General features: G+C 31.8%; 3 protein-coding genes across 4 annotated transcripts; 2 read left to right on the forward strand and 1 right to left on the reverse strand.

Annotated features, from left to right (window-relative positions):
* The first annotated feature begins 5,964 nt into the window (after nucleotides 1-5,964).
* LOC107023741 (uncharacterized protein YKR070W) lies at nucleotides 5,965-11,639 on the forward strand. The gene is made up of 13 exons (XM_015224528.2): nucleotides 5,965-6,176; nucleotides 6,249-6,352; nucleotides 7,091-7,126; nucleotides 8,114-8,187; nucleotides 8,376-8,416; nucleotides 9,247-9,318; nucleotides 9,421-9,622; nucleotides 9,940-10,035; nucleotides 10,126-10,193; nucleotides 10,365-10,560; nucleotides 10,637-10,720; nucleotides 10,972-11,041; nucleotides 11,419-11,639. The coding sequence occupies exons 1-12, from the start codon at nucleotides 6,061-6,063 to the stop codon at nucleotides 11,029-11,031; spliced, it is 1,149 nt and encodes a 382-aa protein (XP_015080014.1). The 5' UTR covers nucleotides 5,965-6,060; the 3' UTR covers nucleotides 11,032-11,041; nucleotides 11,419-11,639.
* Nucleotides 11,640-13,826: 2,187 nt separating this feature from the next.
* LOC107023740 (probable serine/threonine-protein kinase PBL7) lies at nucleotides 13,827-17,743 on the forward strand. 2 transcript variants are annotated; one of them, XM_015224526.2, is made up of 5 exons: nucleotides 13,827-14,201; nucleotides 15,150-15,403; nucleotides 15,611-15,800; nucleotides 15,894-16,285; nucleotides 17,155-17,743. In XM_015224526.2, the coding sequence occupies exons 1-5, from the start codon at nucleotides 14,081-14,083 to the stop codon at nucleotides 17,431-17,433; spliced, it is 1,236 nt and encodes a 411-aa protein (XP_015080012.1). In that variant the 5' UTR covers nucleotides 13,827-14,080; the 3' UTR covers nucleotides 17,434-17,743. The 2 variants fall into 2 exon arrangements, with proteins under 2 accessions (XP_015080012.1, XP_027773588.1); XM_027917787.1 differs by having other exon boundaries at nucleotides 15,153-15,403.
* A 604-nt stretch (nucleotides 17,744-18,347) lies between these two features.
* On the reverse strand, nucleotides 18,348-20,744 carry LOC107022494. Its single transcript, XM_015223095.2, has 3 exons — nucleotides 19,675-20,744; nucleotides 18,934-19,476; nucleotides 18,348-18,852 (listed from the first exon to the last, which is right to left on the reverse strand). The coding sequence occupies exons 1-3, from the start codon at nucleotides 20,524-20,526 to the stop codon at nucleotides 18,754-18,756; spliced, it is 1,494 nt and encodes a 497-aa protein (XP_015078581.1). The 5' UTR covers nucleotides 20,527-20,744; the 3' UTR covers nucleotides 18,348-18,753.
* Between the last annotated feature and the right edge of the window lie 3,438 nt (nucleotides 20,745-24,182).

A 24,182-nucleotide genomic window follows, 5' to 3' on the forward strand; every position in this document is an offset into this window, starting at 1 on the left:
AATTTTCTCTCGCTTTATACAAACACGAACACATTTTATACATTTGTGTTTGTATAAAAAGCGAGAGAGGCGAGTGAGAGGCCACCAAACGAGAGTGGAGAGCGAGATTCCACCAAAGAGAGTGGCAAAAAATAGCTATAATTTACTATAGGATACGATTAAATTAAAATATATTTATAGCATTTAATTTAAATTAATGATTTGCTATTATATAAAATTTTCCCTTATTTTTATTATAAGGGAGATTCCAGATACAAAGGGTTCTACATAGGACCCTCTTTTATTCCCTTTCCTTTTGTGTGGTTTATTTATCTTTATAATGCACGAGGATTGACTTATTTAGGTTTTTTTAAAAGGAAAAAGATATAATTCTGAACTAGCACAAATTGTATGGAGATATTTTTTGTTATATTTTTGATACTTTAGTGTTTCTATCATTCAAAAATAGAGTATATATGTCATTAACTCTCACGGAAGATTAAATAGGGACATACATGTGACACAATTTTATCCATCGATTTGATGTCGGATCGGTGGATAAGATTATGACTCGTGTATGTCTGTTAGTATAAAGGGTATATATGCTTTATTTTTTGGACGACAGAGGCACCAATGTCTCTAAATTGGTGCCTCTAAAGTATGACGGAGGATATATCTACATACCATTTACGATAGTTCGGGGATATATTTATCTTTTTTCCCATTAAAAATCATAAATAGAAAGATAATTTTATTAATTCACCCCTTAAAAATCTTTTTGAAATTTTACCCACGTACGCAAATGTTTTCAAAAAGAATTAATTGTAAGAGTAAAATAAAAAAAAAGAAGTTAATTAATACTATTTTTGGGTCCCTCCATCATATTTAATTAAGGATATATTACATAAATCAAAAACAAATTGACAATGCATTATTTTTGTAACGTTTAAATAGAAAAAAATGTAAATACTACTTATTTGCAAATAAGAAAAATAAGATACTCCAAACGGCACATAATAAAAAATGTAAGTAAATGATGCCAAAAGTTGAATGATGAAGGTGGCAAACATAAATAACAAAAAGACAGATTTGGTGGCAAAGTAATTGCAACTCAAAAAACTTTTCTATAAAATCCTCTCCTCTCCTCTATCTTTCTTCAATCCTCACAAAAGCCTTTGTTCAAAATTCCCCTGCTCCAACCTCTGCTTTTTTGCCCTCTTTCAGAATTCATAAAAAATCGTCAGAAATGGGAATTCCGGCGACGAACGGACGGAAAATAAGTGTCCCGCCAAGACGAGGTGAAGTTAAAGCTGCCATTTTTAAGAAACTGTTGAAATCAGTTGTCATGTTGATGGGTGATTTGGGGAAGAAAATTGGAAATTGCCTCATATGAAGATGAAGTGGCTAAGCTTAACAAATATTGATTCTTATCATTTTCTTAAAATTCAATCTGTTTTTTTGTCCATTTCCACCTACACAACACAAGTTTATAGTCTCTTACTTACGTATCTTGGTAATTTTAGCTACTTTTAGTTTATTTTTGTTTGCTGTGCAAGAGTATACTATACATCATAATTGTTGTACCACTTCACTTGTCTGTTTCCGCTACCAAGAAATAACATGTTTTTCTCTTACGTTCATTAGCTTATATATATACGACTATTAATTTTTTGTTATGTTTATTAAATTGTTCCAAATTATTTTAGTACACTAACTACGAGTAGTTGGTTTTTCTTTACAATGAACTCTTAGGGACGGTATTATTAAAAATAGGAAAAATGCATAAGTATTTCTGAATTATGTGCGAAATTTTAAAAACATATTTATATTATACTATGATTTTATTACTCATAAATTTATTTTATATATAATTTTCTACCTCTTTTCTGCTTAAGTGACACTATCTTCTGGGCCCTCACCCCATCCCACCCAAACATGAGTAAAAGCTAAAAAGTAATTATTTTAATCTTTATCAGTGTGAATTGAGTTGACAAAATGTGAGTCGTTGGCTTCCTTATGCTGTTGTTATGCGAGTAATTTTAGTAAAGAAACTTCCTTGGACTTACTTTAGTCACTTTTGTATTATAAAACCTTTGGTGGGGACAGTCCATCTGCCAGGGCAACAAATCGAATCCTCAAGAATAACTACACAACAGTCTTTGTCAACTAATTTAGACAAATTAATAATAGTAACACAATGGGTTCTTTGATTTGTTTTAGTTAGCACAAGGGAAATATGTAACTAAAGCATTATATTGTTATTATACATATAATGTTTATTTTGATTATTATTTAAAATATATTATATTATATTATTAAATTTTATTGTTACGTTTTAATGAAAGTCCTATTTTATGGGACGATTGATTTGGTGTGTTCCCATTGTTACTTAATTTTTTTTTCCAATTATATATTTAAATAATATTTTAATGAGATAATTGTATAGAATGACAAACTAATAATGTAAAATAAACATAATAGCTATCGTTTGATTTATTTGTGTTCCATAGCAAACTGTTTGTCAGTCGCCTCTCTCCCTCATATTCTCGCTTGCCACTCTCCCTCTCTCGCTCGCCACTCTCCGTCTCTCACTCGCCTATCTCACTTTATACAATGGAATTATATAAATTGTGTTTCCATTTGTATAAAGCGAGAGAAAATTGTATATATACATGCAAATACATATATCTCCGTATACACTTATAATTATACAATGCAAATATTTCCTTGCCCAAGTCTCTTTGTCTTTCTGTCTTTCTCGTTTTATTCAAATTCAAATTGTATACAATTTCTCTCTTTCTCGTTTTATACAATTCGATTCAATTGTATATAAATTCAAATTTTATACAGATATACAAACACATACAATTAAATTGAGAAACTAACAACGATTTATACAAATGAGAGGCTAACAAGAATTTATACAAATGGCCTGCCAGCGAAATTATACAAATATGAAGAGGATCAACAAATTCTACAATTGCTTCTTTGTATATATGTATATTGAAATAGACATAACTTTCAGTTGTATATCTGTAGCGAATTATACATATATATGTTTGCTATGAAGCGCAATTATGCAAATTTTGCTGTAGCATACAAATTTGAATTTTGTATGTGCTATATGTGAAAGTTATCCTATTTTAAAATACTATTTTGCCCTTTACCTTAATTATTTAAATCTAGTAAACCTCCTGCGCTAGAACAATTAAAGATATTTTAGTAAATTTATAAATTATAAAACAGAATGTTATTAAACAACAACAAACGATATAGTCTAACCAAACATTGTATCTACCATACAATACAATATAATAGAGTACAATGTAATATAATATATTATGAAACAATGATCCAAATAAAGTGTTAAGAATTGATTCATAGTAGAAAATAATTATATATATATTTTTGATAAATTATAATAAAGAAGAAAAATAGTTAATGGTTATTAATTATATATAAGAAAATAACTCATAAAAAAAAGATTTAGTAAAAGTATGACAGATTGGATTATAACCCATCATTTAGATTATATATAATTTGCTAAGTAGAATCTAATAAGAAAATGAGAACAATGGAATGGACTAAAATAGAAAGGATGTCACTTAAATTGAGACAATAAAAATATTAAATTGAATCTAAATTGCTTTTTTGTTAATAATGTGAAACAATAATAATAGACGATGATTGAACCAAAAAGACTATTAGCCATTAAATTGGGTTTTAGTTACGTTTATATGCACTTCAATTTTAAGAAATGGACTTAAAACTAATTTAATCATAAAAGCTAATAGATTATCAACCAAGAACATGTAAGAACTCATCCTCTCAACGAATATGGAAATTAACATTCTTCCATACATTCAAAATTGAATAACTGGAGCGTAAATAATATAACAGTAAAATTTAACATAGCAAATTCAGGACCTTATTTTATATTATATTAAAAATAGACATAAAACCTAATTAATCGCAAATATAAGCTCATAAAAATGAATTTATTCATACAAGAAAGCCTAATGTGAATCTTAACATAGAAAGCTTTCTATAACGTGAAAGGTGTAAGGCAGCGTTACAAGCTCTTTATTGACTTGTTAAAGGAACCATTTCAAATTTTGAACCTTCCAATTCAATGAACCATTTAAACCTTTTGAACCTTTTCAAACTCAATTTATCAATATGATTTTTCAACTCTATGAACTGCTGTTTTGTCACCAATTTAACATATGGATTTCAAATGTGAACCTTTCAACTATATGAACCTTTTCAATTTATTTTCTCAGTTCGATAATGAATGTTTTCATATCTATGAACCTTTCTTCTTCTTCTTTTTTCCAACCTAATGAACCTTTTCAAAATTGATACCATACCCTCTCTGTTTCTTAGACATAATTTTTTGGTCCATCTCCTAAGAAATGACTTTTTTCATAATTAAAAATAATTTAATTTTGAAATTCACTTTCATTTAATGAAATGATTTTGTTGTTGTACGTTAGTGAAAGTTTTGAGTGAAACAATATCAAATAAATTGAAATGAGAAAAGTGAAAAACTAGAGGTGTCAACTTTTGTACATTAGTTGGAGTGGACCATTTCAGAGTCCACGTAAGCACTCCAAAACGCCAGATGTGAATTTCTTGAATATCCACTCCACATGAGCCTTGTGAGCCAAGTAACTGGAATTTTGCAATTTGGTCCTTTTTTGAACTGTTATAAAGGTGTCCTTGCTCTCCCTTTCATAAATCATCAGCCTCTTCAATTTCAAAAAGCTCAGTTTTACTTTATCCTGTTCAAACACAAAATCCTCTTTATTTTTCTTGAGAATTGATCAAAACCAACAAAAAAACATGTCTATGGAAAAATCAGCTATCAAGTCAAACCAGAACCTTTGGTTTCCTCCAAGAAGGGGACAAATCAAAAAGAATATTTTGAAATCTATGGTGATATCAGCTGTTGGATTGGCTTCCAGGAGGAGTCGATCAGAAAGGGGACGGTCCGGGTCCTCGACACCATCAACAGCAACCCCTAGTGGGTACGATTCTGATGGGTGAAATCACAGAGATGCGCTGATCAATTCTCATTTGGATGTGGGAATTTTATCTTCCCCTGTTTTCTTCACTGGCTTCATCAGCACGCTTCCCTTGAAAATACTTGTTTTAATCTGTCGGATCAGAAGTGGTTTTATATATGCCCTGTGATGTGATTTTAATCCGAGTTAAGATTGGAGGTGGAGGTGTCTTCGCTTGGATTATTCGTTTCGATTTCATCTCAAGGCTATGAAGATTCGATTTGTTTCGTTTCCAATTTCTATGTGTAATGCTAAGCCTGTTTACTGTTTTCTGTTTCTCCTCTTTTGCTTCAGTTAATTGGAGTATTGTTAAAGTTCACTACAATCATTATATGAACTGATAATTGAAGTGAGGGGAGTTAGCAATTAAGTAACTTGAATTTTCAATATGCTCTTGTGAATTTGATTGTTTATCCTGCTTTAACTGTAATATATCAAGTTTTTCAGTGTTAATAATAATTTCTTAACGAAAATTGGTAAAACAAGTTCTATGATATAAAACACACCCTTTTATCTTTGTGATTGATCAAATTTAGAGACTTTGCTATAATGTTTTGAAGTTCGGCAACATAATCATTTTGAAACAATGGATTTTCATATGACACTCGGTGCTAATTTTTTTTATTTACGATATAAATGTATTACTAAATCAAAAAATAAAAAATACATGATAAAATATAAAAATTAAATCTCCTTTAGTACAAGTTTGTACTACTTTTTACTCTTACAAAAAAAATGAATTTCTCTAATAAATTGATAATTTGTAGTTGATAGGTATTTGTTAAAGTAAAAAAATAATAATTTCATGGCTTAATATAAGGTCCAATCACTACGCATTGCAAAACACTTTTTTTTTTTATAATTTTTGATAAAAAATTATTTTTTTAAAATTATATATTTTTGCCGAAACCACTAAAGTTTGAGAAAGTGAAATACAGTCCAATAAACCAATCGGGTTTTATTGTTGAAAAGATTCAGGACAAAGGGGATAACATAACACAATCAAAAAGAGAAGATGAAAATTCTTCAGATTTTAAGAAGAAAGCTCTCTTCTTCGCAGATCCGAAGCACAGCTACTCCTTCACTATCTTCGCCTTTCTTCTATCGTCAACTTCACTCCTCTTCCAATCCGTACTTAATTTATCTCTATCTCTTGTGTGTTTTTGCTATAGTTTTATGAAAATCCATAATCTCTTGATGCAGAGCTTCATTCGGCGTCGCGTTCGACATTGACGGCGTTTTGCTCCGTGGGAGCAACCCTATCGGCGGCTCTCCTCGAGCTCTCAAACGCTTCTATGATGATTCCGGTACGGTGTCGTTTCCACTATCACATCTAGATTATCTTTCTTATAAATTTTTGTGATTATATAATGTTTTGTCACAAGAGTGCAAATGAAATTAAGAATATTATTAGCTACAACTTAGGAATTGTAGGTGCCTACTTATTATGAAAATGCCGAGATAACAATCTGTTGATATGTATAATGTAAAATGTGTACTGGATGTGGTAAAATAAACAAGTATGATGGATTTATGTTCAATTTTTTTTTAGCGAGAGTTTAGTAAATATTCATGTTCTTATAAGGCGTCGGGGTTCATGCAAGAGGATATGAGAATGATATTCCAGAATAAGCTCTAGCCACACATTCATTTCTCTTTTCCATTTATTACCAGCTTGATATCTTTTCTTAATTGTTGATGTATTTGGCATGATAGAAAATGCTTGAAGAAACTATATTTATTAGCAAAGTCATTTTTCAATGTTCAGTTATCAAGAACTGTAGAAAATTTCCATCAAAAGGGGGAAACTGATATGTACTGGAGTGATTTTTCCCTGAAAAATATCTATAATCACATGATTTAACAATATTTAGACAATGTTATCGATCTTGTGATTTCAAGTTGTCCTCTCCTCGAGCATGTTGTAGCATTACCATCTAAATACTACTGATTCATACTCTTATGGGCTTGAAGCTATATATAGGCACTTTTTGTTGGCAGCCTAGATCAGGTAGGTTAACTTCAGTAGCTTTTACATTGTGCAGGCACTCTGAAGGTCCCCTATGTATTCTTGACCAATGGTAAGTGGTTGATGTAACCTGTTCTTGTTCAACATCCATTTGTAGCATTGCAACTGGTTTTCGTGCCTTCATTCTTTAGCTACTTAATGTAACAGTGCCGTAAATGTAATTATTTATGTTCTACGTATCAATTTCTGGAATAGTATGGACCATGGCTTTAGAAGATATCTATCTCAATGAACTGGGGTATATTAACTTGTAGTTTCCTGTAACGTTGATTTGGGTTTCACTGACCTACTTTTTCCAAACTCTCACACGTAAAAATAGTTTGTGGATAATGATAATCCTTGTTGAAATGAGAAAAGTTAGTATTGTAGAAGAGATTTTTAGGTGGTTGAAGTTGTTGATACCAATATCCCTTAAACCATTGATGACTCATAGGATGTTAGTTCTCTCCCCAATGAATATATTTTGGCAGTTCTATGAATATATAAAACCCAATGTCATCGGTGTATTTGGTTCCTAATTTCATAGGGAGATGAGTGCTGGATTTGCTACAGAAATATCTCTTGATTAGGACATTCCAAAGTCGATTAGCTTCCATGCTGGTTTCACATTTGCATTCATTTTTTCTCTGGTTTCCACTTCTTATACCTAGCAAAATTGAGTGAAATAAAAGAGACATGCACTTTTTTCATGTGTTTTATGCATCAGGTGAACATGAAGTAGGTCTATCGATAAACTTATTTTTTAAAAAAGAATTAGGTTTATTGATGGAGCTCTTTTATTGGATCTAATGATAGAGATTGGGTGAAAAATAATGCCAAAAAGGTGGAGTGGCATCTTTCGCTTAGTAGAATCACAGTAAATATTCATTCATCATAGACTCGTTCTCCTATCTAAATGATTCATTTTTCCTTCTATGACTTATTGAGGCAACGTTATTATAACCTACTGTTCTGAATTTTGGAGTAGTAGGCATGCATTTTGATAGCCTATTACTTTCTCAGACGTAAGGGGCTTAATGCGGTTTTTTATATTCAATAGGAGGTGGTGTTCCTGAATCTAAAAGAGCAAAGGAGTTGGGAAGTTTGTTGGATGTTAATATTCTACCTTCACAGGTATACAATTTCTGAGAGACATAGTGATGAAGTTCTTTCTGATTATCGAAAACTAGTATTGTCTTGATTATAATCTGCTCTTTTTCTTCAACAATTGGATCTTTTCATGAGTTGGTAGTCCTATGATGTGCTACTTGCTCCATGCTTAAAGTCTCTCATGCATTTTGTTTGCTTGAATGGATCTGCAGGTTATACAAGGGCATTCACCGTTCAAACAGTTGATGAGAAGGTAATCTTTTGTTTGTTAGATTTCATTCCCCATCTTCTGCATTCAAATATAATAAAGAACAGTTAGTAGAGAAAAAACAAAGATAGCTATTTCTTATGTGCAGGTTTTCTTATACAAAATATTATGCAAAAGGATGTGCTTTCTTCTGAACTGAAATTAATAGCAATAAACTTATGAAGCATCTAAAAGGCTTGTGGCTTGATTACCAGTATGCCAACTCCACATATTTGAAAGTAGGACATAGCTTAGTTGATAGAAGTACCAGCAGGTCTTTAATAAATTGATCACTTATGAATAATCAACATATCAACAGTTTAAATAATGGCTGTCTTGTTTGAATAAAAGAAAAAGCTTAGCAAATGGTTATCCATTTAATTCTTCTTATAGAGCTGAATTAGGAAGTGCACGTAAAATTATCTCCTGTCCCAAGTTGGATGTCCAGAAATGTTTTAGTATGGATATTCAATTTGAATGAAGAAATAATGCCTTAACCAGAAATTACTTATCTCATTTATTATGTGATTTTATGTATTAATTTTAATGACTTGCTAAAGCTAGAAGCTATTGTTTGGCTACTTGAGTGTTTGTTGGTACATCGTGTATGGGAATTGAGAAGTATTAGATACAGGCACAACAACCAAAGTTAAGAGCCTAAAGTGTAAGCGTGGGATTCAACCTATATATTACAAATATAGATTTCAGGATGATACCATAAGGTTACAAGGCTTTATCTTCTAGAACTAAACCTGTTTATGTTGATAAGAAATCTCAAGTTTGAAAGATCAAAATTTGCTTTGGTTGTTTTTAATAAGTTAAATCCATGTTAACAGATTTGAGAATGAGCTTATTGTTGCTGTTGGAAAAGGAGAACCCGCTGAAGTGATGTCTGAATATGGTTTTAAGTAAGCTCCCTGGCTTTGCACTTTATAGATGTAGGTTGAGAGTGCAATCCTCAAATGCTTAACAATTTCAACAGTGATATACTACTATGCTTTAAATTTCAGAAATGTTCTCTCCATAGATGAGTATGCATCTTATTTTGACAACATTGACCCATTGGCACAATACAAAAAATGGACAGACAAGCTGGATGGTAATCAGAGTAGCAAGTCTAAGCATATAGCTTTAAGCAATGATCCATGCTCGCAGAGAGTGGCGGCGGTCTTTGTTGTTAGTGATTCTGTTGATTGGAGCAGGGACATCCAGGTATTCTTCCTTATAATTAGTGATTTGCAGATTCTACCTGTCAATCAGATATATCCTTCAATATTTGGCCAATAAATTTTTTTCCATGTATTTTGTATTTCATAATCTATGTTTCCCTTTGATTTGTGAAGTCTTATTGTGGAGTCCCTATCAGATTCATCCAACTCCAAGAAATCTTGTCTGTTCCTTTTGTTTCTTGATTTTTTTGTGCATTTGCATGCATCTCCATGTCTTACTACATAAAATTAATGTGCTCAAATTTGCTTCCCCTCCACCTATTGTAGTTTTTCAATTTTAACTAGAGTATTCAATTTTAGGTTCTCTGTGACATTCTAAGGACTGGAGGGCTGCCAGGAAAAGAGATTGCACATCAGCCACCACTCTTTTTTGCAAATGATGACCTTGCCTATCAGGTTTTCCAATGCTAAATAGATCTGATTGTCCTTGCTTTCCTTGACATATTCATACAGAATGTGACCTTTGCTATCTAACTTTCACTCTAGGCCTTGTTTCCATCCGAAAGACTTGGCATGGGTGCTTTCAGAATTGCAGTAGAATCCGTCTTCAATGCGTGAGACTCATTTTCAAATATCTTGAGACTTGATATAATATCTGATAATTGCAGTAATGCACTTCTGAGACTAGTTTTTGTTGCAGTATCCATTCTATGATGGGTATAGAGATGATGTAAAAGAAACTGCACCTTGTAGTAATGCACTTCTGAGACTAGTTTTTGTTGCAGTATCCATCCTGCTGCTCTGAAGTATACGTCATATGGGAAACCAAATCCTTCTGTATTTAAAAATGCAGAGACAGTTCTGATGCATGTTCTACAATCATGTCACTCTAACCATCAGGTTGATGGTAGAAAGCAGCTTTTTAAAACCTTATATATGATTGGTGATAATCCCTCAGTTGATATTAAAGGAGCTCGACAGGTTTGTTCTCTGATTTATTTAAGCTGCTACTCAGCTATTTCATGAACTGCATATAATTCTGAATCTTACCTTTTAGGCTGGAAGTCCTTGGTTCTCTATTTTGACAAGAACTGGTGTCTTCAAGGGGAAAGAAAATCATGACGATTTTCCAGCAGATCTGGTGAGTAGATGACATCTTTGACCTATGACTGCATCTACTTTTTTCTTTATACAGTAATGCATAACTGCTTTCTCTTTAATTCCGTCTGCAATCACCCACTCGATCTGAAAAATTAATTTGTATAGCTAATAAGTGGATGCATGGTATCCACTCACATATTTCAGTATGGTCCATTTATGGACCGCCATTAAGCAAGTATAACGATGTTCACTAAGGACACATTGCCCAAACATGATCTTCATTTGTTGCAGGTTGTTGACACTGTGGAAGAAGCAGTAGACTACATTTTGAGCAAGGAGTGTATCTTATGATGCACATCTGGTAAAACTCTCACCATGTTTTTACCTTAGATATGTTAATCGGACTAATTTCCATGAGGAAGCTGGTGGTCGTCCTAGCTTTACAAGTAGACATTTATATGCCTCTTTTTGGCGTGTGATTTTTTTTGTCTTTTCATTTTATTCTTATTGCAATAAAGCATTGGTGAGACCTCCGCACCTGCTGAAGAAACAGGTGCGATAAACCTGATTCTTAGATCTGAGAGTAAAGTTACATGAACATTTTAACATGTCACTCCCAGATTCCAGTTGATTCATATTCCAGATCATTTCTTGTTGTAAACGATCTTGATATCTGTTTTTGTCAGAATGTCATTGTTAATACTCCATATGATTAAAGCTTCAAAATGTTTTTGTTAGGGGTGCTTAAAAATACAAATAAAATGGACCAAAGATACTATCAATATCAACAATAAGTATACCGCCAGCAAATTGCAACAGCTGGATAGAATTAGAGTACATTCACTATACTGAGACCAAAGCTCATTGGCCATGATTATAAAAAGCTCTCAAGTGGTTTGTATCAGTAAGATTTTTTGAATTCCTATCAAGTGGTAGCTATGTTATTTTATTTTTAATTAGTTGGAGGTACCAACTCCTTCATTTTAGAAAATAGTAATTGATTTTTGACTTATGTCTTGATATTTTCAGATCCGTTTTTTCTTTTAAAATAAGAAAAAAGATTATGGGGTGACAAATCTTCTAAATTTATAATCTTGGTGGGGAAAAAATCTAGAAGGAGATAATAATATTATATAGATTCACTAATAAATCATAAGACATCTGGAGTGTTACAAATATCTTTCAAATCTATAAATACGTAAAATAACAACTAATAAAAAAACAAAATGCATGGCGCTGCATATGAATAGCTACTTTTGCATTTAAAAGTTTAATTATAGTTGTGAGTCATTTTCATAAAAAAAAGACATTCCATTTAGTTGCAACAATTCAACGTTAATTCTTTGACTAGTGCCCAGTAGCTAGCTTTGCTAACAATTTTAAAAGAAAAACGATCACCTTTGTTTCAGTGTTAATTACAATTGTAAAATGTTGATTATCAGAAATTTGTAAACTAGACGCAACTATACATGAACTCTTATTTGTCAGTTCATTTGCAGTTAATCGGCATTAACAATTTGTAAATTAAATAAAAGATATAAATCATATTTTGGCAAGTTTGGTCTAACAAGTTCCACCATTGGCAAAGAAAATCGATCTCTGGTCTCCCTTACGAGATAGTACCTGCTGCACCAGCTCTACAACCTTTACAACTCTCACTCAATAATACTTATCCATAAAAGTTAATTTAATGTATGTTGTTTAGGTGATCCATAATCGTCTTCTTTTGAGTTTAAACTAAGGGCATAGTTTGAGAAATGCGACTTATGAATTACGAATTCACAAACCAATTTTCACAACATTTGTCTCTTGACATTTTTATCCACTTTTTAATATTATATTTAAGAATGAAAAGGTTCGTATGTATTGTGTGTTGTAGGTTATATATTCATTCATTTTGTGTTTTTTCTTATCATGAAAAATTAAAATAGTCAATATATGGTTGGATTTGGTGGATCGACAGAACAAGACTATACCAATTACCAGAGACGTAGCTGATTGAATATCATTTTTATCTTTTTATTTCTTTCTCAGAATTCAATATTTTTATTTTACAGCTGTGCCGCGGCTGTTTTTTTTTAAAAAATCAATATAGTAATGTACAAGTCCTTTTCCTGACAAAATAGAAAATGAAGTACAGTTGGTAGAGAACATTTTGTTAAAAAAAATTTGAGTAGGAGTATTCGTGATAAGCCAAAATACCAAATCGAATCATAAAAAAAATCAAATAAAACACGTACATTTTGGTAATGATCAAGTTTTATTGGTTTTTTTTTCTACTACACGAAGAATAATTTTAATTCTGACAATCGGTTTTTTAAAATTATTTTTTTCTGCTGGTGGACTTATATTATTTATTCTATGCTGATTTTTCCCTCTCTTTGTTGTGTTCAGTTTCAATTTTGTTCCTTTCCCTAATATTCAGCCAAGGTTACCGAAAATGACATCTTTGGTCAAAACCTACCCTACAATAATAAACAATTTGTCACTTGACAGATTTCCACTAGTTTATTAGCTCTCAAATGACAGCCGCCTTGGAGAAGGTGAGCTTTAAAGTTATTTTCGTGTGATTTGTAAATTATGTGTTCGAGTCATGGAAGAAAATTTTTTCAGACCTTGTTAACGCGCTTTGTATATTAGACTATTTTTTTACTCTTTTTGTTGTAGGGCTACTACACAATTTTTATTTTATTTGACAATCTTTTAGTATTTCATTTAAAAAGTAAGAGAGTGTGTTTAAATAAGTTAATTTAATCTTTATATTTAAAATTTGACAATATATTTTTGAGTAGTTCCATTGTTTTTTCTTAAATTTAAAAGAGATTACACCGGAGGCCACACAAAGATTAAATTTTATGAATTCAATATTTAATTGAAGATTGTTAGCATTAATTCACAATATACTTAAAGTTATATATTTATATCAAAAAAATTTTTTATTATAATTTTATTGAATATACTAAATATTCATATGAATTCATTGCGAATAAATTGGATCTAGGCCGATGAGACAGCAATTGTTGATGAGTCAGCAATGACGAAGAGATATGTTGATGTGACTTTCTAATATGATTTGACCAAAAAAATCTAGGTATTATTACGTGGCATTTAATTTGAGGATCAGCTGTACCAGAAAAAACTATGTTACACATTTGCACCACAAATACAAAACCCCAGAATAAGAATAGCTTCTTTTTTAAATTAATATAAAAAAGGTTAAAGCTATGTGTTAACTTTCTCCATTTTTCTCTTCTTTCTCTCTTTTTAAAGGCAAAAAAAAAAACTGAGAGTTTTGTAACTCTTAAATCATTAACTATTATTATTTGAGAAAGAAAAAGAAGAAGAGAAAAATAGTTAGTAAGAAAGTAAGAGTAGATATATAGTTGAAGAAATTAAAATCATGGGGTGTTTTCCTTGTTCTGGAGATGGAGATACATCAGTGAAGAAACCAGAGAAAAAAATATTTCAAACAATTAGTAATCATAAATACAAAAGGGTTGAACAGCCACAGCCTAAACAAGGTATTTTATTATATTTACAAATGATTTGGTGAAATTTTTGATGGTTTTCTTTTGGATTTGGAAAGATTGTTCCCTTTTTAGTGCATTTGGAAATTTTCAATGTGGGGTTGTTGAAATTTTATCATATTTTGAATTTTACAGAACCTATTTTTGTTTTTGTGTCCTGTTTTATGGATCTTGAATTATTATTGTTGCATGCATCTACGAATTTTTCAAATCTTTTTCCATATAGATAATGGTTTGATGAAAGATTTTATGGTTATTTTCCATAAAAAAAATATCTTCTATCGTACCAAACATAATTGCCATTCTTGTCTACCTTATTGCATTGAATTTCGTTTCAGGTTTTTTTTTTTTGCTATTTTTTTTAGACATCTCCGTAGGAGAAGGAGAAATAGGAAAGGGGATTAGAACCCTTATCAACAAGGTGAAAGTTCACGTATTAAGACCCCTCGTTTCATGTTCGCAAATAATGTCTTCCATTTATTTATGTGGCTCTATGCCTATTTCTTTCTTTCTTTCATGTTTACAGGATTCTGAAACTTCTGATGTTTTTTTTTGAGATGTTCATGGAAGGCATTAATTTTTTATTTTTTTTTTGCATGAATATTCTGATTTCTGATCAGGGTTTTGTCTAAGTGTAGTGGATTGACAACAATTTGAGAACAACATTTCTTGGTTCTTTGGACTTCTCTCTGTATATGTTTGATTTTTTCAAAAAATTTGGTCCTTTTTCTGTATGAATCTTGAAAAAAAGTTTGGTCCTTTCTCTGTATGAATCTTTTTTTGGCTTCTTTGTGTACTACAAAATTTGAGTACCTCGCTGGTTTAAGAATTATGGCCGTTTACTATCCATGTGCTGTTTCATTCTTTTTCTCCCTCCTTCAAATGAGGCCTCCTTTATTTTAACTCCCATCTTTTTGGTGCCTCTTGTTTTATCTTGTTCAGTAGTTACGCCGGTGGCTAGTCAATTTAAAGTTGTGAAGAATGAAGAGGCTAAAGTTGCAAACCGATCTATGTCTAAGAAAGATGGGGGTTATAGTAACATTTCTCCCACAGATGGAAAAACAGGTGGTGCTAAGGCGCAGAGGTTTAAATTCGATCAACTTATAGCTGCAACAGAAGATTTCAAGGAAGATTACTTCTTGGGAGAAGGAGGTTTTGGCAAAGTATATAAAGGTCATTTGGAGGATACTGGTGAGGTCAGCTCGAAGCCATTCTTGTCGTAATACTTATCGTTCTCCCTTAAAGTATTCAATAAACAATAGGATTATTTGAATATCTCTCATCCTTTTATGAGTTTATACCCCTTCAATCTTTGCAGGTTTTTTTAAAGTTGTGAGTGGTTTAACATAAGGTATAATTGGTGGCCTGAATCTGTTTATCTTTAATATTCTTTTCCAATGCAGATTGTCGCCATCAAACAACTCGATCCAAATGGATGTCAAGGAGTTAGGGAGTTTGTTGTTGAAGTACAGACTCTAAGTAAAGCTGACCATGCTAATCTTGTTAAACTAATTGGTTGTTGTGCTGAGGGAGATCAGAGACTATTAGTCTATGAGTATATGTCTCTTGGTTCGTTGGAAGACCATTTGTTTGGTATGTTATAATTGTCTAGTTTTCATGTTACTTTCTTCAAATCTTAGCCTTCTCCATCCTGATACATTTGCTTTGCTTCTTCAATGTGTGTAGACCCCTGGCCAAATCAAAAACCTCTTGATTGGAACATTAGAATGAAGATAGCTGCAGGTGCCGCAAGGGGCCTGGAATATTTACATGATAAGATGAATCCTCCTATTATTTACCGTGATCTGAAATGCTCCAATATTTTACTTGGTGAGGGGTTCCACCCCAAGTTATCTGATTTTGGCTTGGCTAAAGTAGGTCCTAGTGGGGACAAGACCCATGTTTCCACCAGAGTGATGGGCACATATGGATACTGTGCACCAGATTATGCTATGACTGGTCAACTGACATTCAAGTCAGATATCTACAGCTTTGGGGTTGTTCTTCTGGAGATAATCACAGGCAGGAGAGCGATTGACTATACAAAATCTGCCACGGAGCAAAACCTGGTTTCTTGGGTATGTTTCTTTGATCTCTTATAGTTGCCATGTGATATATTTTTGTGGTTATGCTGTGGTAAGACCTGATTTATCCCTGCCTCCTAACAACTGATTTTAACCATCATTCTCAGTTCTGCATCTAAATGGATCCAAGAAATCTATGTCAATAAACTACTTCTAATCATTGTTTATTGGAAAAGTCTTTAGTCATTGTTTATCAGATTGGAGGTTGTCTGTGGTTAAAGAGGACGTTATAAGAGGCTCTTAACCTTTAAATATACAGTTTTCTGTCTCTTCTTTTCCACACGAGCAAAAGCCTAGTATTTATTGGAGAAGGGTAAGGAATAGGGCCTTTATCCACCAAGTTTCGAACTGTGCCCCACAGCCCTTGGAGATTTTCATCATCAAAAAGAAAATTACAGTTTTCTGCTTAGAATAGTCAATTTGCATTTACCAGAATCATCCTTCCTTTTTGGTACATTTTTAGTGTCATGTACTGGTTGGGTAGTATCCTTCGATTTTGATGTCGTGCTGTCTTCACTGTCCTAAATGCCTCTATTTCTATAAACCAGCTATGGTTTGGTTAAGGACTGCAGCCACACTTCCAGAACTCAGTGCTTACCAAAAATAAAATTGAGTTTAGATGTCTACATTTAACCTTTTATTTCCGCTATTTTCTTTTCTTTTTCGTTTCATCCATGGGTTCAATCAGATGGTACTGTCATACTTTTCTTTGAATAACATCTTGGCCTTGGCATTCTAGTCACAGTGATGTGCAGGTGCTTCTAGTTCAGGGTTGTGATGAGTGATTAGACTAATACAGTTTAACAGACTTGTTAAGGATAAACATTGTATTTCTCTGGCTGATATGCATTTTGCTTTTGCAGGCAAGACCATTATTCAAAGACAGGAAGAAATTCTACAAAATGGCAGATCCAGCACTTGATGGTCACTATCCAATAAGGAGCTTATACCAAGCTCTTGCAATTGCTGCAATGTGTGTCCAGGAGCAACCTAATATGCGTCCTCCAATTGTTGATATCGTCACTGCTTTGAGCTACCTTGCCTCCTTAAAGTATGACCCTGAAATCGAGCCTCCTATCCGGAAGTCATACAAAAGTCAATCTCCTCAGAAATCCGTAAAAGACGATGATGAAACCTGGTAATGTGGTGAATGGAAACGATACAACAAAGCTTTGAGAACTCAAATAAGAACTGAAAAATACACAAATAGAAGTGGTTGTCTACTTTTTTGTGTCACATATGTACATTACAGATGCAGCTTTAAAATCATAGATTGGAAGTAATAAAAAGAAAAAAAAAACAATGCCTCCTTTGCATATCTGGTGCAATTGCAAGCTCCAGTGCCATCGCATATATAATATGTACAAGCTCTATGCTTCTATGATATACTGAGAAAAAGTAATCACCTTAGAAGTGTTAGCATTAAAGCCAATATACATATATTTCCTACTAGCTATTCCAGTGTAGTACAAAATGCTTGCGCAAAAGCTATGCAAAAGAGAAGGAAGATATGGATCTCACATAAATTTATAGAAAAAATCCTACTTTCTGCTAGCTAAGCTAATGAATGGAAAAATCATATTGAAAATTTTAATGTTAACAATTTCATAACAGATGATGACATATGCAAAAGAAAGGAGAAGATTGAGGGCCTTCTTCTATTGAATTTCTTCGAAAAGAAGATAGATGTTACTAGAGTGAACTCCGGATTTTTTTGATACTTCTCTTTCTCTGAGAGGACTCTTTTATAGGCCAAAGAGCCAATCCGTCATCTCAGTGTGAAACGACTACGTACTACAGTAGTACTGAAAAAACTACCTAGTAGCACGAGTCTGGGCTCTGGGATTGTAATCGAGGCTGATCGGAGGAAGATCAGTGTGAGACATGAGACTGCTTGTTGACTCTTTAAACAGATGTCTGTTATGATGAATACATTCAGAAATAGTTGTTTCTAATGATCAATGCAACTATAATTATCATTCTCTTCATTTCTCTATTCCCTTTGTTCCTAATAATCTTAAGGATTACTGTTTTTTGCTATTGATAAGATTGCAAAGTCACTTGAAAACACATATATTTATCAGACAGTATGGGCTTACACATATAGGAACCAAAAACTTACATTTTGACATTTCCTCTTTTTCTTTTTTTTAAGAATCCACAGAGGTTTAAATTTCAGTGGATCGTTGTAGCAAGGCCACTTCAATGATCCACTACTATCAACATTTGAAGGTATGATTTATGAAACTAGGATACATCAATTTTTCATTAATTTGGTCAAACTTGTATTGCAAATACTAGCCACTGTTGGTCTAGGCTTTAGTGTGTGAGCTCTCTAGTAGTAGTACCATTTCTGCTGTTTCTCAACTTTTGAATAGAGATTTTTTCCTATCCTAATCAACATCTATTGATACAAAAAACAGAAGGAAGTGAAAAAACTATAGCCTCCCTCCTTCCAACGGCTACATTTCACTTGTTTCGCCTTCTCTGCAATTGCCTACCCAAATGTACAAATAGGAGTTGTTTGATGGTAGAACTTTACAACAATCCCTTCTTGCTGCCTGCAAAACAGAACAAAATCCACTTAGTAATAGTCCTTTTTCAATCAATATTCAGAAATGGAGTTGTTTTAACAAATTTACCTTCTGCCAACGGTTATCATCTGGCTTTTTCAACACTACAATTGCACTGATACTCTCAGGTGACTCAATTTTCCATCTGCAGTAAGGGTACGACTCTCTATGACGATGGTAAATCCCAACGATCTGATTCTTGTTTCGATCATATTTGGCTGCACTTATGTAGTACACGAAAGGCTTCTGGCACGGATGCTTTGTCACAGGCCTAGTGTTGAATGCATAGGCAGTGTAATCAGCTCTTTTATACCAGTTGAGAAATGTCCTTGTGGGCATTTCTAATTCTCTTGGAGAGATATTACCCCTCGTGATCTGAACCACGTAGCCCCACGACACTGAAATAGACCAGTATTTCTGCTTGTCGTAGCAGATTGACTGCTGCATTATGCTGGCAGTGTCATATTTCATTGATTCAAAAATGCGTTGGAGTCCATCAACTCTGCTCATCCTTGGAATTATAGGATCCACAACATCAAGATGGTGAATTGATACTAGAGGTGTTACAGGATGTGCTCCCAATAGGCCTAGCAAATTCCCGTACACATCATACTATACAGTACAAAAATAAAAAAATAAAAATCGTCAAAATCCATTCAGAAGTACTTCTAATTGAAGACGTGACAGTAAAATGATACTCCCTCCATCTCAATTTGTTAGTTTAGTTCTAGTAATGCATGAAACTTTGGTTATGAACAAGACTCTGACTATAGAATATTTTTTGATCATTTTTAATGGACAGTTAGTTACCTGATGAAATCCAGGTTCTCTGGTAAGGGGGACCCCGAGCTCAGCCATACAAGCTTGAATTCTATCATCACTACCGTATAATCCAGGATATCGTTGAAGGCATCGATCTTGAATCTTTTCCAATTCTTTTGCCAATGGATAACTAATAGCAAATCCACCCCCACCATAAGCCATTGCATATGAGAAAAAAATGTTTTGAATATGACTTTCTGAAGAACTTCCAATGTAATAATACTGATTATGATCATATTTCGAAAGAACTCTAACAACATTATCGACATTAAACACTGTATCATCATCTCCCATTACGAACCATCTCACATTTTTAAGTCCCAACCTTATTGTCTCCGAAACAACCCTGGATATCCTCAGAGCCGATCTGTTCCCCTGTCTATTCGTGTACAAAAACGTAGTTGTGTTCTCCGAAATTCTAATTTCAGGCAAATCTTCATTTTTCTTTATTGTAACATTTTTATCTAACCATACAACACCTCTCATTTCCCCTGGCCTCCACCATAATTTTATATACTCTTTCCTTTTATCCCACAAGTTCGTAGACGCAGCGATCCCAAATACAATGTGTTTCAGCCCTGTTTCAGGCTCCCCTCTATTTTCCTTTAAAGAAATGGAAGTTGAATTCTCCGATGGTGGAGTTTGAGGCAATGTTGTCGAAATTGATTCTTTTGTGGATAATTCGGATGAGGAAGACACAGAATTGGTACATTCAGGGGAATCTTTATTGAGAATTAAACTAAAAGAGTAAAGAAGATAGATGATCAACAATGTGATAAATAACCAAGTTACAGTTCTGCGAAGATTGCTTACGCCACGTTGAGAAGAAGTGGATGTCATTATTGTTATAGATTAAACGTCCAGTCATTAAGTTTGTTTGTTTTTTCGAGTTTCTAAGTGTTATGGTAGTACATGCCATCATGTCTCAGTACTTGAGATGGATTGCGGTAGAGTAGGAGAAAGAAAGAAAGTTGGTGATGGAGAAAGAGGTTCGATTGAGAGGAAAAGAGGAATTTTCTCAATTTTACTTGGTATGAATTTATTTAAATTTTACAAGTAATGATTACCTAATTAAGTTATATGCAACATAATTATAGATAACTTTTTATGATTAAAATATTGATATACCGTCAATGTACTTGGATCGTTTCATCTGATTTAATCAATGTATTCAAGTTTGTATTTTCCATAACAAATTCATCACCGTACAATGTATAGTTATACTTTTCTAAAGTGACGACTGTCTCATCGATTAATCTGAATATAAGTATTAACATAAAGAATTTTGGTTAAATTTTGTGTAAGAGCGATCGCAAAAACAGAGTCAATTGTTGTGCATGCTATTGGCCTGGTATTTCAATTAGGGGTAGGCATGGTATAATGGTACATATCAAACATCATATCGTAACTAAAAAAATTTACCGAAATTTTATTGTAATATATAAATATATTAATTATTCATTAACATGTAGATTCTAACTTGACATATATTTTGTGGTGTAAACTTATATAGCGATACATAATTTTAGATAATGTCATTTAAACTTTCCATCTATGATTATTCGATCGTTATTGAAATACTCTTTTTGGGATATTATTTAACAGGAGTAGTTGTTAATCTACTATGATTGAGACTTGTGATTTTGAATTTCTTATACTCATGTTGATAATCGTATTGGTCTTGCGAGAATACTTGCTAAATGACAAAGAGAATTATTCTAATCTTATTTGCTAATTGAATTGTATGGAGAGTAATAAAAATGCAAGTATTATGCTACCGAATATCATATCGTAAAATATTAAAGTCAAAATTATATATATCGAATCATATCGAACTAATTTAGTATGATAATAGTATAGCACTTTAGATACCAAAATTACGGTATCAAAATTTTTAAATATTGTGCCATGCCCATCCCTAATTCCAATAGCAACAAATGGTGCCTCACATGTTGACATTCGATCTACTCTGGTAGTAAAAAGTTCGATCATTGAATGAATCTGAATGAACTAATGCTTATATTGAAGACCTTTGTTGACATGGACGGATGCTCAAAGAAATCATTTTATTAACAAATTAAAAAAAAATGTGTTTCATATAATAAGTTACGTTATATACACTTATAATTACATTATAAAATTACCCCAGGAAAGCCTTTCCTTTTTATTATGCACATAAAAACTAGCAAGTATAGTACTCTCTATGTTTCAAGACTTTAAATTAGTGGTCATAAGCTAACAATTTTATGATCACTTACACTTAGAGGTATCATTCTACTTTTTCATATTATAAGATACTTTGATGGTAACAATTAGAAAGTCTCTTTCTTTTAATGTTTATGTTTAATGTAATATAAAAATATATTTTGGTATATGATATGCTTTGTCGAAAGAGAAGATTACTCGGTTAAATAACTATCCGGTTAAATAAACTTATATATATTGTTTCATTAGTTATCATAGCTATTGTATATTATAATTATCATTTGTAATTAACATTGGTCATTAATAACGTGGCCATTAATCACATGCATAATTCGCCACGTTTAAATAATCTGCAACTATCAGTTCTTCGTTTGTATTTGTATATGACAGAGATTTTTTTTGGTTTTTCGGTTTTATGACCATATACTTTCAAAAAAAAAAATTATAACTTTTTAAGGTTTGTCTAAATATTTAGTTTTGTGTTTTGTATAATATAATTTATAATGTGTATAATGAATTTGTATAACTGTTTAAAGTTCATATGTTTATTTGTATAAATTTGTTATTTCAAGTTTTATCCTATTTTTATAATTCCAAAATTTGTATAACTCAATTATACAAAATACACACAAATTATTTAATTGTACCCACGAAATATACCAACAAAATGTGAATTATACAAATTATTGCCCTCGCTCGCATATCTCTCCCTCTCCCAATCTAGCCTGCCTCTCTCCTCCCTCTTCCATTCTCTCTCGTCTCTCTCCTCTCCTAATATGTAGCTATGAATCATAATTAATAAATTATAGCTATAAAGCTTAATTAAGTTATTTTGAGTGACGGTATGCGAAAATTTCCCTTGTCGAAATATGTGTAGAGTCCATTTAAACTGGACCACGGCCCAAACGCAAATTTATCTCTAGTGAGCTGGATATGCCATTTGTACAGCACAAAACGTCCAAACAAATTAAAGTAGATAACCAAAAATAATTTTACGTCCACATGAGGAAAATTGTTACATTTCACAACATTATTATATAATATTTGTTATGTATTTTAATATATACACCGGCCGCAGCTACTATATATTTATTACGATGAGATGAAATTTATTAGTTTCTGTCTATATGTATAATACTATATGATTAAAAAAGGGAAACTTACATAAATATACTATAATAAAAAAATATTTACCATTTATAGCAATAATATTTTTACCTCACTTGATCACTTTTAATTCATTTATAATACAAGTTTAATACATATTACAAAGAACAATTTATTATTCACATATAATACAAATTTTAATAATGAATAATATATTTATCACACATTTTAATACACTTATAATACAATGTGACAATTTTTTTACCAAACAAACATAATATATTTCAAAAAACAATTATAATTCATATATATTGCATACATAATTCACTTTTAATACATATTACAAATTTAACAAAGCATTGCTATAAATGGTAATAAACAAAAAGTATCGCTAAAATCAGTAATTATTTTTTAAAATGTATTAATTTATGTAATTTTTCCATTAAAAAAGAGAGTTTTGAGTGAGGAACTCACGAGGATTTCATCATTCATAACTATGATTGTCATTTACTTCCATAACTACAAAGTGGCTGTGATCTTATTATATATATACTCATTTTGAGTAGTTTTTATTATTTTTATTATTATCATTATTGGAAGTTGAAAATAATTCATCCAATTTTAATGAATGGCAGTAAACAGAACGCCTTACTTTAATTCTCCAGGATGCTATTCCTTTCTTTATTTTTATTAGTCTTAATTCGATCTTAGAAAATTAATTTAATTAATTTTTAAATATTAATCCTATAAATCATCATCACAAATCATCTCCATATCATCGGTAAAACAAGCCATTTTATTGACAACTCCTTGTACATAAAGATCTTTTTAATTTTATTTAAATTTTATATTTAATAATTTTAAAAGTAAAACTTAATTATATGCATTCAATTGCTTAGAAAATAAATCACATCTTCATTATTTACTATTCAGATTTAAATTTAGAGAGAGTAACATTTTAAGAATGAGCTTAAATCATATATAATACTATCAATGATATTTACATGTAACTACTCAGATTATGATTTTTGTAATTTTAAAAATAAGATAAATTACTTAATTATAATACTAGTAAAAATAACCTAATGGAGTATAGATATTTCATACTGTGTAAATTAACTCAATATTTTGATTAGGAGTTTATGAACTTAAAGGGAAATATATATATATATATATATATATAT

This window comes from Solanum pennellii, chromosome 6, assembly GCF_001406875.1.
Source record: "Solanum pennellii chromosome 6, SPENNV200".
Lineage (NCBI taxonomy): Eukaryota > Viridiplantae > Streptophyta > Magnoliopsida > Solanales > Solanaceae > Solanum > Solanum pennellii.